The sequence below is a fragment of the Sinocyclocheilus anshuiensis genome, unplaced genomic scaffold (genome assembly GCF_001515605.1).
Source record: "Sinocyclocheilus anshuiensis isolate Anshui unplaced genomic scaffold, SAMN03320099.WGS_v1.1 scaffold1229, whole genome shotgun sequence".
Classification (NCBI taxonomy): domain Eukaryota; kingdom Metazoa; phylum Chordata; class Actinopteri; order Cypriniformes; family Cyprinidae; genus Sinocyclocheilus; species Sinocyclocheilus anshuiensis.
The window spans coordinates 73,991-89,821 of NW_015551079.1; the positions used below are offsets into that span (position 1 = coordinate 73,991).

Below are 15,831 nucleotides of genomic sequence, written 5' to 3' on the forward strand. Positions count from 1 at the left end.
AAAAAAACATGCAAATCCACATTTGTGTATCACAGTCTCAACAGGTTAGATTTTAGGTAAAAACTAAACATCAAAAAAAAAAAAAGTAAATTAATGCATGTTTATCTTCCCCGCTGCTGAAGCAGTTTCAAATGAGTTTCAAACTAGTATGTTTGCATAGTGTTCTTCTTAAAATTTTATAGATTTTGCCTGTAGATGCTGCAGCTGTATATTCTTTCTAAAAGTGCAATATATATATATATATATATATATATATATGGGTATGTGTGTGTGTGTGTGTGTGTGTGTGTGTATATATATATATATATATATATATATATATATATTTGCTGTATTTCCATGCTGTAAATTCTTTCTAAAAAGTCTATATTTTTATTTGCTTTATTTCCTTTAGGCAGGAGAGCAACTGAACAGCTCTATGGCTGCACTTAAGACAGAAAAGGATAAGCTAACACAGTCTATAAGTAAGAAAGATGCCGATCTCTCCTCCCTGATGAAGGAAGCTCATCTGAAAGAGTATTCTTTACAGCAGGAGCGAGACCAGACCATCAAAGAGCTGGGAGAATTACAAGGCAAACTCAAAGAGAAGGTATGGACAGATCAAATTCTCTAAACAGAAGTGGGTAAAAGGCATGAAATAAATGAGGGCTTTTTTTATTTTATTTGAGTGCCTATCTAAGATATTTTTGTCTTTTGTCTTTCTTATATTAATGAAGCCATGGAATGATCTGTATTGTGCCAAATTTACTTCATTTGTTTTTAAAATAAAACAATTATCCAAGTCATAGTTTATATTTTCTAGAGCTGAACACTGACCACTAGTGCCCACTCAAAACATCCTAGCAACGCCTTAGCAATCATCCAGACATCCTTGAAACCACCTAGCAACCACATCTATTTATCTACTTGCCGAATAGAGTTGAAAACAAAATGGCCCAGCCTTGCATCCTGTTTCTTTCTTCAACAATTCTTAATCGACCCATCAATCAACAGCAGTTTATTCCGGCCATGCTTTTTTCACCACATGGTGGCTGTCCTGAAACTTTTTCAGTTTCTGATAGAATATGCCAAAGCATTTCAGACATACAATTTCAGAATGGCAGCCATGTTTCAAAACATACACAACTCTCATCATGGACTATTATAGCAAATCAGACAAAAACACTGCATCAGTCAGTCAATCGGACCAATGGTTCTTTAGTTTCATAGTCAATTTCATGTTTTGTTGTATTCGGTTGCCACAAAGTGGCAATGTAAGTTTCAAAAGTTTCATTTATGAACATCAGTGCGTTCATAAATAATATTTTTTTACAAAATTCAAAATGGCCGACACCCAAAACGGTTGATATGGGAAAATTGCATATCGATCAACTTGGCATGCTACACTGAATCTATCAAGTCTCATAATTTTCAGTCATTCATTTCAGTGCAGATACATATATGGTTGCAGCCAACGCTAATGGAGGTAATATAGTGCAGTATTACTGTTACTGTTAATTTTAAATACACTTGACTTTTGAAATTCCTGAAAATTGACATCCCTATTTTGGGACCACTGTTGCTTTATACCCATATACCAGCACTGTGATCAGGTACCTTTGTTCGCAATGTGTTTGTAGTTAAGTCACGAGGACCAGCTGCAGCAGAAGTTGCTGGATGAGCAGTTTGCACTGCTGCAGGCGACAGTCACTGAGGCTGAGAACATCATTCAGGATGCTGTTGCTACACTAGATGACCCCCTGCACATCAACTCTTCCAGCTCCCCAGGTAGTGCCACTCATCAAAATAAAACTTCAACAATTATTTACATTGTGCATGATTTTAGTTAAATATTCTCAACTTGACTGTGACTAGATTACCTCATTAGCCGAGCAGAGGCTACGCTCAACTCCATTGATAAGCTGCAAGTGGGCCACTCTGAGTATGTGAAGAGAATGAGGGGTATGTTGTCTCTTCCTCCGTCTCGCCTTCAGCATTTAGTTTGTGTGTTTGTTTGCATATTCTTTTTATGCTTGTATGTGATTTCTTGTTTCCTTTGTTTTTGGTTCAGATGCTGGGAGTCTCGTTAGGGCTCTTACTAAGTTTTCGCATCTTACTGCTGACACAATAATCAGTGGAAGTGCGACAGCACACATGGCCCATACTGACGACGCTGACCGTAAGAGCGCACACTTACATATGCACAAACCCACAGCTCTGTTGCCATAGATTGTGGATAGTGTTTTGTTATATGCAGATTATTTTCTTTTTTGGAAGAATCTCACAAAACCCATCAAGAACATGTTCAGGTGACATTTCACTCCAAAATCGAAAGAAAAATATTTTATTTTATAAATAATATAATTAATATTAATTAATTAATGCATTGACTAAAATTATATTTTTACCATTAAGAGGACCATAGTTCCCTTTCAGTCGGTCACTTCGACGTTGTGTCAAACCGACACTAGGGGTCGCTCGTGGGAGCCCTATAGTGTCGGTTCGACACAATGTCTCCATTCCCTCCATCAGGGAGCAAGGGTTACCATAAGTAACAGAGACGTTTTTGCATACAATCACATTGATATATCAAGTTTTTTTTGTTTTTTTTTCACACAATATTACATCAATATTTCTGATCTTTGTATCAATATTTTAATTCATTTATATGTTTATTCAATAATTTACTGCACATTTGCCATCATTATAGATTTAATTATGTTTTTGTAAGGCATTGAGATGTATTGAATCATGCCGGATGTATCATATTGTGAGGTAGTTTGCCTTTTTGCCTCATTTTATTTTTGGAAAGTAGTGTAGACTTAAAAGTATGGTTGAAAGAGGTGGAGTGAGACGGGACATGAGGTCAAGCTCAAAACTGGGTCCATATTAGCCAACAGTTTCGAACAGTTCCTAAGCATGTACACAACAGGTCTGACAAGCTTCATTTTCTTTATGATGTGTGTGGGTGTTTTTTTTGTTTTTTTCAGGGTGAAATGTGAACTTGAACATATTTTCGTGAAATTCCCTCTTATAGAACTGCCTAAGCTGTATATTTTTGTATTTGTATCAGCATATGTTTATATGCATGTCTATCTATAGGTTTGACAGAGCACTGTAAAACTTGTGCCACCCAGAGCCTGCAGTATCTTAGGAATCTTAAATCAAAAGCATCTCTAAAGGGGGCTGATCCTACCTCGATTCAAGCAGCGGTGCAGAAGATTCTTAGAATAGGACAGGTGAGGTGCAAGGAAACACAAAAGCTCCATTCCAAACCTTGCTGTCTACTGTCTATGTAGGTTGCTGTTTTGCTTTGTTGCTGGCTCTTCTGATTTGGAAAAATAAATAAACCATTTCAGAGTACATAAATATTAAGACATAAGATATGCTGACAAATATTGATTTTTTTTTTTTTTATAGCTATACCACCCAAGCCAATATCCAGGACTTTATATACATATTAATACTTTATACATACATACTTTATATACATATACATACATATTTAATTGTTCATACAATTAATATCGCAGTTATTCTTTTACTCCAACTTTTCTGGGGATCTCTCTCTCGCTCTCACACTCTCTTTGTCTCCTCTCTATCTGGCATTCTTTATTTGTTTTGTTTCCTTGTGCAGGATCTGAGGCCAAAAGGCATAGATGTTGGTAAGGAAGAGCTGGGTGACGTGGTGGACAAAGAAATGGCTGCTACCTCTGCTGCTATTGAGGAGGCTGTTAGGAGAATTGATGTGAGTAGAAAGGGTACAAAGTTGTTTATTAGACACAGAAAAACAGCTGGTGTAAAACCTTAATGTAATATGACAACTTTTTATTGCAGCATATTGTGCAGCTTTCATCATATTTAATTGAAACTTCGAACCAGAGACATGTTCTCAAATCTCTGCCGTACAGCCAGTGAAGTTTCAAGACTTTTGTCACTGGTTAAATTTAAGTCTCAAGTCTTTTAAGGCCAACTTTAACTTCCATTAAGTCTTGCTTTCCATTCTTTTCTCACAAGTTCAAGTTAAGAATTAAATCTCTTTTGGTTGTAGTTTTCAATTTACTGCTGTTTTTTTTTTTTTTTTTTTCAAACTAAATTACAAAACAATTCATTTAAAGGCCTGAAAATATCATAGAAATTAATGGAATTATTAAAGTCTTGTAAAAATCATGGAATTATTTATAGTTAATAAATTTGTATGCATTATGTTCTGTTCTGTCCTCTTTTTTCCCTTCATTTTAAATATCTTGGCCTTTGCTATTGTTTTGATCTTGGTTTTAATTAAACCAACCTGTATAGGAAATGATGAGTCAGACCAGGAAGGACACAACAGGAGTCCAACTGGAGGTCAATGAGAGGTCAGTGTTTTTGTAGGCCAGTAACCAATTGAATTTTTTAAACCAATTGTTAATTTTAAATTGTCACTCATTTAAAATTCAGAATACATTCATGCTTTCATTCATATGCATTTTGTCTTTTAATATTTTTTCTTCAAGAATCCTAAATAGCTGCACTGACCTTATGAAGGTAAGATTAAATCATACGTAAATATAGATGACTGAATTTAACATTTGGTGTTCAATTTACTTCAGTGGCATGTTTATTCAGTGAATAAAAATAACTTTATCTGTGTTAGGCTATATTTTATTTGAAAACTTTGTAGCTTTATTTGTCTTTGTTACATTGCAATTACAGTAAGTACTGCGTAATATATAAAATATATATAAATACTTGTTAATATCCTACAGGCCATTCGTCTTCTAGTGTTGGCATCCACAGACCTGCAGAAGGAGATTGTGGAGAGTGGAAGGGTAAAGTGTTGTTAAAATTACTATTATTATCCTTTTTCATTCTTGTTTTATCTTTGTTATCCTTAGTAACCTAAATTTGTACTTTAAAGTCAGTTTGAGTGTGTATTAGTCTGTCTCTGATATGCATTTTTTCTACATTTCTAAAGACAAATCTCCATAGTTTTATTTGAATTGAGTAACGTTACCTGAGTGATACCTCAACATGCATTGCTGGTATTTATCTTTTAAGGGCGCAGCTTCGGTGAGAGAGTTTTATGCTCGTAACTCTCGCTGGACAGAGGGTCTTATTTCTGCCTCCAAAGCTGTAGGATGGGGTGCAACACAGATGGTGTATGTATCTTTGCTACTGTTTACCAGCGTCAGTCTGTCTTGAGTGGTCTAAAATGTGTTAAGTGGAACTTTCCGTGACCTTGATCATTACACTTTGACTTCTAAAAAAAGTTCAAAATATAATAAATAAGAATGTTCAAGAATGTATGTTATTTGTAATCTGCTTTAGAAATTAGTTTTTGTTTCAAAGAGCTAGGACCATCTTGAACTGATACTCAGGTTTCCATAAACAGCTGTTTATTTGTTGTACGCTGTGCCCCATAGACGGCCACTGTGCTTAAACCAAATAAAATAAAAATGGTGGTTTTGCAAGTTTTGTAGTTAACACAAATACCAGTTACATAGTGCTACTATAGCAGCAACACTACCAATTTTATTTCTTGCTGAGCAGAACCATTCTCTGTTGGGCAGATGTTTCAGCCACCGGAGTAAAAACATCCTTTCAGGGATGCAGCATTCCAGTCGCGCGTTGTCACAAAAGTTTTTAATTTTCGTATGTTTTAAGTTTTGCCAATTTAAAAATTTCAAGCTATTTCAAACCATTCAAGTAAAGAAAACGTGAAAAACAAGCGTCGTTGCTTGTCATTTATTTACTTTTTAGTTAGTCTAGTAGTTTGTGCTGTGGCATCAAAATTGGAATTTAATAACTGTGAAATTGTCATAACCTTTAATTAGAACGTTATTTGGGTCAAAAACAACAACAAAAAAGATTTCAAAAACATTATTTGTATTTTAAAAAACTATTTGAGTGCAAAATTTGCATATCAACTTGAGGAAGTGCATTGTAGTTTTTGTTGTTGTTGTTATTAATGAATCTATGCTTTCCCTTTATAACAGTGATTCTGCTGATAAAGTGGTGTTGCACACTGGGAAGTATGAGGAGTTGATCGTCTGCTCTCACGAGATTGCTGCTAGCACTGCACAGCTTGTTGCAGCCTCTAAGGTTTTACTTTTATATCAAAATATGAATACCAATATCAAAACAGAGGCTGCATTAATTTAGTAAATTTTTCAACCCGTTTCCTGTGGGGTGTGTTTACTTCAATTCAGATATCAACTTATGAATTGAAAAGGTGTCTATTGACAGCCCTAATATATACACTTCCAGTCAAAATTTGGACACACCTTGTCCTTAAGTGGTTTTTCTTTATTTTTATTATCTTCAACATTGTACATTAATATTGAAGACAATCAAACTACGAAAAAAAATTGTTAAACAACCCAGAATATGTTTTGTTAACACTTAAGTATAGGGACCTCTTCACACTATTAACTATTTGCTTATTAGCATGTATATTACTAGCATATTGGCTATTTATTAGTACTTATAAAGCACATATTCTGCATGACCATATTCTACATCCCTAATCCTACCCAGTACCTAAACTTAGCAACTACCTTACTAAGCAGTAATTAGGAGTTTATTGAGGCAAAAGTCGTATTTAATAGTTAATTAATAGCAAGAATTTGATCTTAAAATAAAGTGTGACCTATGTTTTATATTTTAGATTGTTTAGAGTAGCAACATTTAGCTTTGATGACAGCTTGGCACATTCATGGCATTCTCTCATCAGATTCACAAGGTAGTCACCTGGAATGGTCTTCAATTCACAGGTGTGCCTTGTCAAGAGTGAATTTGTGACAATTTTTGCCTTCTTAATGTGCTTTAGACCATCAGTTCTCTTGTGCAGAGGAAAAGTGGGTATAGAGTCAATAGCCCTATTAGTGCTCTTACAACTACTGTACAAATTCATATTATGGCAAGAAACACTCAGTTAAGTAAAGAGAAAAGATAATCAAAAATATAAAACATATTCTGGGTTATTTAACACACCTTTTGTTGACTACATAATTCCATATTTGTTCTGTCATACTTCCAATGTCATATTTTTTATAATTGTAGATAGATAGATAGATAGATAGATAGATAGATAAAATAACCAACACAACTAAAAAACTATAGTCTTTTATCCTATAGTCTAATTATCCTAAAATAATAATACAATAAAAATAATATAAAATAAAATAGAGGGTCTGAAAAACATGCACACATATAAGATACATCTCTCGACACTTCCTTCTGACTGCAGTAATTCAGCTCTAATTTTTTCTTCTTGTGCATAGTTGTAGTATGAAATAGTATTTTTTCCCCCAAATTGGAACACATTATTATTAGTATTATTATTATTATTTGCAATGGTCTCCCATGTACCTAATAGATGTTTAGCCTACTGTAGTATATGTTCACATTCCAAACCTGGATATGTACAAATGGTTCATAATGATCTATACTGCACTGTCTTAACCAATCTGTAAGTAAATGCACCACAAAATGTGACCATTGTGTTGCAGCCTGGAGCCCTGCAAACTATTTCATGATATATTTTGTAATATTTGCTTTGTTTTATCTCTGTACTGTATAACTTTATTATTATTTGAATGTTTTAAGGCACTGCCTCACATCTTTGCCTTTGCAATTACAGGTGAAAGCTGACCGTGGCAGTAAGAAGCTTGGCGTTCTTCAGCATGCCTCACGCCATGTTAATGAGATGGCTGCTAACGTGGTGGCTTCCACCAAGACCGGGCAGGACCAGATCGTGGATAAGGGTCAGTGTGATGATACAGGGGCTTTTGGGTCATGGTTCCTCGTGTTTTTCTTCAATAAGAAATTTATAGTGATGCTATTTATTCACAAGATAACATTGTTTTTTTGTTTGTTTTTCTTCTCATTTGCATATTAAGGCACCATGGACTTCTCTGGCATGTCTCTAATTAAGCTCAAAAAAGAAGAAATGGAGTCGCAGGTTTGTTCTTTCTTTTTCTTTTTTGTCACATGCATAATGAAACTGTAAAGTTTGTGTATGTGCACGTATAACTTTACATACTTTTTTTCTGTATCGGGGGATTAAGAAACTGAGTTATGTGTATTCTTGGTTTAAAAGATGGGTCTTTTAATCTAGATTTAAACTGACAGTGTCTGCTCTAGGGCTGGGCGATATAGCTAAAAAATGTATCACGATTATAACGTTTCATATCATTCGGTATCGATAATTATTGAACATTTGTCATAACCTTTCTTAAAGCTGCAGTCCGTAACTTTTTTGTGTTCAAAATGTACAAAATTTTTATAATACACCACAAATGGTGTACTACAAATTTTTATAGTACACCATGAATCCATTTTCCAAACCGTGTTTTTGGCTTGTCCTGAATCACTACGGTACACCTATGATAAGTGTTTATATTCTGACTATTTTAGACTGGTTCGGGTAGGTACCGCTGCGGAGTAGCCCAGTACCTGCGTGATTTGTCATAGACATAAACAGAGAGAAGTAGCTCCGGCTACAATGTTCTTCCACAAGACGCACGCAGTTCTGTTTATTAACTGCTAAGAGCGCCAAAGGTTACGGACTGCAGCTTTAAACAAAGACCAGTAGAAAAAAAGGTTTAAATTTAACCACTGTATTTTTTAATTTACCCAGTTTATTAGGACAAACAACAACTTATTTTAGTTTTAACAGTCAAACACAAAATAAAATTGAAACAAATATCTCCTTTTTTATATTTTTTATGCTGATTAATTAAGTGTTAAAGGGGTCATATGATGTTGCTAAAAAGAACATTATTTTGTGTATTTGGTGTAATGAAATGTTTATGCGGTTTAAGGTTAAAAAAACAGCATGGCGGCAGCGGTGGGAGCAACAATAAAGTTACGCCTGCTTTCTTTGCGTGAACATTTGGGTGGCCTTATGCAAATCTTCCCACATCGTGACGTAGACATGTGGGGGCGTGTTTGAACGAAGCGTTTTAGGAGGGCGTGGACGAGTCTTAACTTTTATAAAGAATATCTCTTTGGGTTTGAGACTTTAGTCTTTGCAACTTTAGGGATCTTATCTATTCACAAACAGCTTGTAACACTCCAAAGAGAAAGGAAAAATTGAAATCGCATCATATGACCCCTTTAAGGAAACATTTGGCCTGTCTCCTGAGGCCACAGAAGGGCGCACTGAGCAAAATAATACACCCGATTAAACTGTTTATTTAATGCAATGAAATAACGGCTGTCTATAAAAACGTGCATACCATCTAAACCTAATATTTATAAATCAAATATAATTTCGTAAATTGCGTAATAAAATGGATGGATAGTCCACAGATGGTTTTGGTATTCTGGGTATTATCAGTTGGCCAAGAATTTTATTACTGCAGTGAACGTGATCGTCCAAAGTTCTGAGGAGCTAGTCCATTCAAAGCTTTACAAATAATGTGCAAAAGTTTACAGTTTCAAGTAATCAGCAGAATTTTTACAGAATTTTTAGTGGGCGGCACGGTGGCTCAGTGGGTAGCACTGTTGCCTCACAGCAAGAAGGTTCCTGATTCGAGTCCCGGCGGAGCCAGGATGCCTTTCTGTGTGGAGTTTGCATGTTCTCCCCGTGTCTGCGTTGGTTTCCTCCGGGTGCTCCGGTTTCCCCCATAATCCAAAGACATGCAGTATAGGTGACTTGGACAAAGTAAATTGGCCGTAGTGAGTGTGTGTGTGTGTGTGTGTGTGTGTGTGTGTGTGTGTGAGTAAGTGTGTCCCAGCATTGGGGTTGCATGAGTTAGTGCACTCTTAAGCTGGGTTGCGGGAGGAAGGGCATCCGGCGTAAAACTTGTGCCAAATCGGTTGTGCGGATCACTCTGCTGTGGCGACCCCTGATAAAAGGGAGCAAGCCGAAGGAAGAGAGAGCAGAATTTTTACTTAATAGATAACCTGGTTCTAGTAAGCACTCTAGCTGCTCCATTGTGGACCACAGTGAGTTTTGCTTTTTGACAGTGAGAATATGTGCTGTAACTTAAAAATATTGAGAATGGAAGGATGCCATTTTGCAAAAACCAGTCCCTCCAGGATCTCGTGGGACTTTTTTCTGATTTTTGCGACCTAAAATTACTGATTTTGCGGTGGCTTTTCTCAAAATTTGAGGCAATATTTGCTGAATTTCTTGCGTTGCAGTGAAAATATACCACAGACAACATTGTTCTAACATTTTATTACCTTTCTGACCTCAATAACCACTGGGCTCTGTCATTTATAAAAAGAGAACTAGGGATGTGCCCGAATAGTGAATCCGAATTCGGAAAGGCACAGAAAATGAATAACGTGTTCTACGGAGTCACTAAATGGTTAGCCGCTTGCTAGCGGTACATTACAGTACATACAATTTCAATTACCATATAAACAGAGTAAGGAGAGATGACTGATAGGACAGTGGCGAATGATTTGCAGATCCTGAGCACCACTGACAAAAATCTAATCTTGTGAAATGTGTGATAAGTACTGGCGCTCTGTAGTATACACAGAGTATGCGTGATCGTGAATCTCGAAAGTGAAAGTAAAAAGCGATTTCAATGCCCTGCATATTAATAGCGGCTTCCTGATGCACGCAATTTATATACAGTATAATCGAACATTGTGGATCGACATTACTGTCCAAAAATATAGACCTAACCCTAAACCTAACCCTACCCATAATTTATTCCTAAAATCAGAGAGAAATGATAGGTGAATAACAAGGGTGTGATTGTGAGCCTAAAACTGACATTTCTTGAAAACATACCCCTAAATTTTGATTGGTTGATTGGAATTTTTTTCCAGGTTCAACAAGGATGTTGATCCAGGAACATGTTGTACTTGGTGAAATCACGTTCGCCTCCTATACTTCTGACTTGGTCGCCCAGCTGCAAAAAGATGTGCAAAGGCTAACAATTAAGCTGTGTGCCGCAGCTCAAAGAAAAATGTTAAAGCTGGCAAAGAGAAGGGATGTAGGCCAAAAAAAAAAAAACCCTCCTGAAAATCCGCCCTTGATAGATCGTACTCTGTGGAAGTTCTCGGACAATGCACCATACCCCCGGGCCTTCGTTGTTAAGATGCACTATTTTCGTAACTGGTAGGACAACCTGCAAGGTGCCCCAGCTCAAGACCATTACTCATAACAGGGAGAAGCTGCTATTTCCCAATCTCCCACCCGCCATACTGAAACAACATGCTCACTTTATTAGAGCCAAAGAACTACTTTGCGATATCCCAGGGAAGCTACAGGTCACGTACAATGGAGACACTTTTTTTGTACCCTATTCTTGCTATTGTTGAATTGCTTTTTTAAGAGAGAGCAGAATTTTTACTTAATAGATAACCTGGTTCTAGTAAGCACTCTAGCTGCTCCATTGTGGACCACAGTGAGTTTTGCTTTTTGACAGTGAGAATATGTGCTGTAACTTAAAAATATTGAGAATGGAAGGATGCCATTTTGCAAAAACCAGTCCCTCCAGGATCTCGTGGGACTTTTTTCTGATTTTTGCGACCTAAAATTACTGATTTTGCGGTGGCTTTTCTCAAAATTTGAGGCAATATTTGCTGAATTTCTTGCGTTGCAGTGAAAATATACCACAGACAACATTGTTCTAACATTTTATTACCTTTCTGACCTCAATAACCACTGGGCTCTGTAATTTATAAAAAGAGAACTAGGGATGTGCCCGAATAGTGAATCCGAATTCGGAAAGGCACAGAAAATGAATAACGTGTTCTACGGAGTCACTAAATGGTTAGCCGCTTGCTAGCGGTACATTACAGTACATACAATTTCAATTACCATATAAACAGAGTAAGGAGAGATGACTGATAGGACAGTGGCGAATGATTTGCAGATCCTGAGCACCACTGACAAAAATCTAATCTTGTGAAATGTGTGATAAGTACTGGCGCTCTGTAGTATACACAGAGTATGCGTGATCGTGAATCTCGAAAGTGAAAGTAAAAAGCGATTTCAATGCCCTGCATATTAATAGCGGCTTCCTGATGCACGCAATTTATATACAGTATAATCGAACATTGTGGATCGACATTACTGTCCAAAAATATAGACCTAACCCTAAACCTAACCCTACCCATAATTTATTCCTAAAATCAGAGAGAAATGATAGGTGAATAACAAGGGTGTGATTGTGAGCCTAAAACTGACATTTCTTGAAAACATACCCCTAAATTTTGATTGGTTGATTGGAATTTTTTTCCAGGTTCAACAAGGATGTTGATCCAGGAACATGTTGTACTTGGTGAAATCACGTTCGCCTCCTATACTTCTGACTTGGTCGCCCAGCTGCAAAAAGATGTGCAAAGGCTAACAATTAAGCTGTGTGCCGCAGCTCAAAGAAAAATGTTAAAGCTGGCAAAGAGAAGGGATGTAGGCCAAAAAAAAAAAAACCCTCCTGAAAATCCGCCCTTGATAGATCGTACTCTGTGGAAGTTCTCGGACAATGCACCATACCCCCGGGCCTTCGTTGTTAAGATGCACTATTTTCGTAACTGGTAGGACAACCTGCAAGGTGCCCCAGCTCAAGACCATTACTCATAACAGGGAGAAGCTGCTATTTCCCAATCTCCCACCCGCCATACTGAAACAACATGCTCACTTTATTAGAGCCAAAGAACTACTTTGCGATATCCCAGGGAAGCTACAGGTCACGTACAATGGAGACACTTTTTTTGTACCCTATTCTTGCTATTGTTGAATTGCTTTTTTTTGGGTGACTGAACAACTGCTTTGTTTTTAGTCATTCTTACGCACAAGTGTGAACAATCATAAAATCCGTAGGAAAAGCAAAGGACCTAACTTGTCTGGTTATGTGGCTGGTAGTAATTTACCAGGATGAGAAGTTGCCAGTAAATTACAGTTTTGATGTTATGTGTGAATAAAGCATAAAATTAACAAGGTGGGGACGCTGATATAAGAAGTCTGTTTTGGTCCAAACATAAAGTTCTGATGGAGATGTTGCGATTGCATTGCTCTACAGAGTCGGTTCATACCAAACACATTTTTGTGTTCCACTGCTGGTCTTTTAATTGTTTTTCTATGTAAACGTGCTAGATATACATCTTTACATAAAGACATCTTTAACAGACATCGTTTTTAAAAGCAAAAAGGAATTATGTGTGATCAACTCCTTATGCCTGTCACTCAGAGAGAACAAAAAAAAATGCCAAGGTCATGGCTTTGATTTCACTTTTTTGGGAACGGTTTGGCACAACGGTGGAAAAGAGGCTTATGTTTTTCATTAAGTAATAACACTTTATAATTAATATTTTCTCTGATTTTGAGAATCACCAGCTGCCGTTGCTTGAAAGTGCTGGAAAAGTGCTTTAATTTAACTTAAAAATCTCTATGAAACTTTATTACACCCCAGTAGTTGAGAAGGGTCTGGCTGCAGACATGCACTTGCACTCTCAGACACTTGCGCTCTCAGAATTTTACAACAGTAGCTAGGTGGTGAAGACAAGAAAAAAAGAAACAAAATTACAATGTCACTTGCTATCGCCACCTGCACTCTCCGCTACCTGCGATGCCTATTGCAATCGACACAAATGGTGCGTGTTGCCAATGGAGACGAGATGCTGTAGTGGTTAAACGATTAAAACTAATTTAGTAGCATAACGTACAGGGTCCTGCAAGTCATGTGTAGGAATAAAAAAGATAAGACCCGCAAATCCGTGCACACAATGCACAAAGTCTCTCGTTAAGCGTTTTCCTCCCGTAGAAAACCATAAACATTTAATATGGCTTAATGTGCTAAAAGATTCGAAATTCGATATACAATTTATTAATATAATGTACTACAAGGCAAGCAGATGGCCAGTATATGAACACAACGTGCAATTTAACGCATTGCGTTCTGAGCTTGTCTACTTGCCTGTATGGATTTGGTCCTTTTGATATCACTTTCTTAATGCATTTCTTAATGCGCTTTCATATCTGCTTGCCTGTATTTAGTATGTGTCAACAGTAAGACTAATATTGAATTTGATCTTTATCATCTTAGTGCGTTATGCCACATTGCCGCGTTTTGTGGTATGGCAGTAAAACACTATTTGCATATACATTAGATGAATAAACTGTATATCGAATTTGATCTGTTAATAGCACTATCTTAATACATTAAGCCATATTAAGTGTTTATGGTTTTCTATGGGAGGAAAACGCTTAACGAGAGACTTTGCGCATTGTGTTTATATTCTGCAATTCTGTGGCCACGGATTTGCGGGTCTTGTCTTTTTCTCCTACAGGTGTCTTGCAGGACCCTGTACGTTATGGTACTAAATGAGTTTTAATCGTTTAACCACCACAGCATCGCGTCTCCATTGGCAACACGCACCATTTCTGTCCATTGCTAGAGACGTCGCAGGTAGCGGAGAGTGCAGGTGGTGATTGCAAGTGACATTGTAATTTTGTTCTTTTTTCTTGTCTTCACCACCTGGCTACTGTTGTAAAATGTTGAGAGATTCAATGTAATATATATATAAATAAATAAATAAAATAAAAATAAATAAAGATTGCAAGTGATGTCACTTGTGGAAGTGCAGGTGTCTGACAGTGTAAGTGCATGTCTGCAGCCAGACCCTATTGCAGTAGTTTGGCATATTTATGAATGCTAGTGTTGGGGAAGTTCCTGAAACCAAGTAGTACTTCTGTGGGTAAACTTGATACGATGCATATAATTTAACCTTGGTTTTTATTTCCTCTCCCAGGTGAAGGTTCTAGAGCTTGAAACCATGTTGGAAAATGAGCGTCTGCATTTGGGTGGACTCAGGAAGAAACACTATGAGATAGCAGGTGTCCCTCTAGAGGAGCTGGCTCAGGACAACGGCCTGAGAGCCTCTCCACATGTGACTGCTGCCCCATCCTCTCCTAAACCCTCTAAACCCACTCTAATGAAGAAACCGGCTCTTGCACAAAAACCCAACATCCCACCCAAAAGCACGGTAACATTTTCTTTTTTTTTTTTTAATGTTTTAAATGTTTAAATGTTGCACACTTTTCCATCTGTTGTCATCTATTTAGGTTTACATATTGACATATTGTTTTCATATGTTGCATAAAGATGTCACTAATAGCATGGTTAGTTTGACTTTTATAGCTATAGGTGAAATAAAATTAAAGGGGTCATATGATGTTGCTAAAAAGAACATTATGTTGTGTATTTGGTGTAATGCAATGTGTTTATGTGGCTTAAGGTAAAAAAAAATACATTATTTTCCACATAATGTACATTATTGTTGCTCCTATATGCTCCGCCTTTCTGAAACGTGTCGATTTTTACAAAGCTCATCGGTCTGAAAAGCGAGGTGTGCTCTGATTGGCCAGCTATCCAGTGCTTTGTGATTGGCTGAATACCTCAAGCATGTGACGGAAATGTTACGCCCCTTACCATACTGTGATGCCGTGTCCCGGCACGACGAGACAAAACCAATAAAACCCATTACAAACGAGGCATTTGTTGCATCCCATGGGGACATAATTACTGATTATAATGACTTATACTGTCTTTTTACGCGTTGCGTTGCGTATTGTGCTGCGTAAACATATTGTGATCGGAGAGACGACAAACAAGCGCTACTCTACACTGCTCAAAACTCGCGTTTGAATCGTCAGTGGCAAATTCTTTAAATATAAAAAACGTACTTACAGGCTGCGAGTCAGAAGCACCAGACTGTCCTTGCAAAGTTGGAATTGCCCCACTTTAGAAACAGCCTCTGAGCACAGACGGCATTATAGGCTACTCTCCCAGTATCAGGAAACAGTCCTCCGTAAAATGCGTTGCACACACACGAATATTTGGGTTGAACTGTTCTGGAACAGTGTTGTAAATACAACTTAACCACTGATTTCTAGTTGTG

General features: G+C 37.1%; 1 protein-coding gene across 1 annotated transcript in view; it reads left to right on the forward strand.

Moving 5' to 3' along the window:
* The window catches only part of hip1rb (huntingtin interacting protein 1 related b), a 67,442-nt gene that overhangs the window by 49,127 nt on the left and 2,484 nt on the right, over positions 1-15,831 (forward strand). The window contains exons 18-31 of the mRNA XM_016452528.1: positions 395-589; positions 1,620-1,767; positions 1,855-1,941; positions 2,051-2,158; positions 3,082-3,218; positions 3,617-3,727; positions 4,279-4,337; positions 4,476-4,506; positions 4,728-4,790; positions 5,020-5,120; positions 5,958-6,063; positions 7,604-7,727; positions 7,863-7,924; positions 14,683-14,916. Of these exons, the coding sequence (XP_016308014.1) occupies positions 395-589; positions 1,620-1,767; positions 1,855-1,941; positions 2,051-2,158; positions 3,082-3,218; positions 3,617-3,727; positions 4,279-4,337; positions 4,476-4,506; positions 4,728-4,790; positions 5,020-5,120; positions 5,958-6,063; positions 7,604-7,727; positions 7,863-7,924; positions 14,683-14,916 (1,566 nt within the window). The remainder of the gene's footprint in view (positions 1-394; positions 590-1,619; positions 1,768-1,854; positions 1,942-2,050; positions 2,159-3,081; positions 3,219-3,616; positions 3,728-4,278; positions 4,338-4,475; positions 4,507-4,727; positions 4,791-5,019; positions 5,121-5,957; positions 6,064-7,603; positions 7,728-7,862; positions 7,925-14,682; positions 14,917-15,831) is intronic.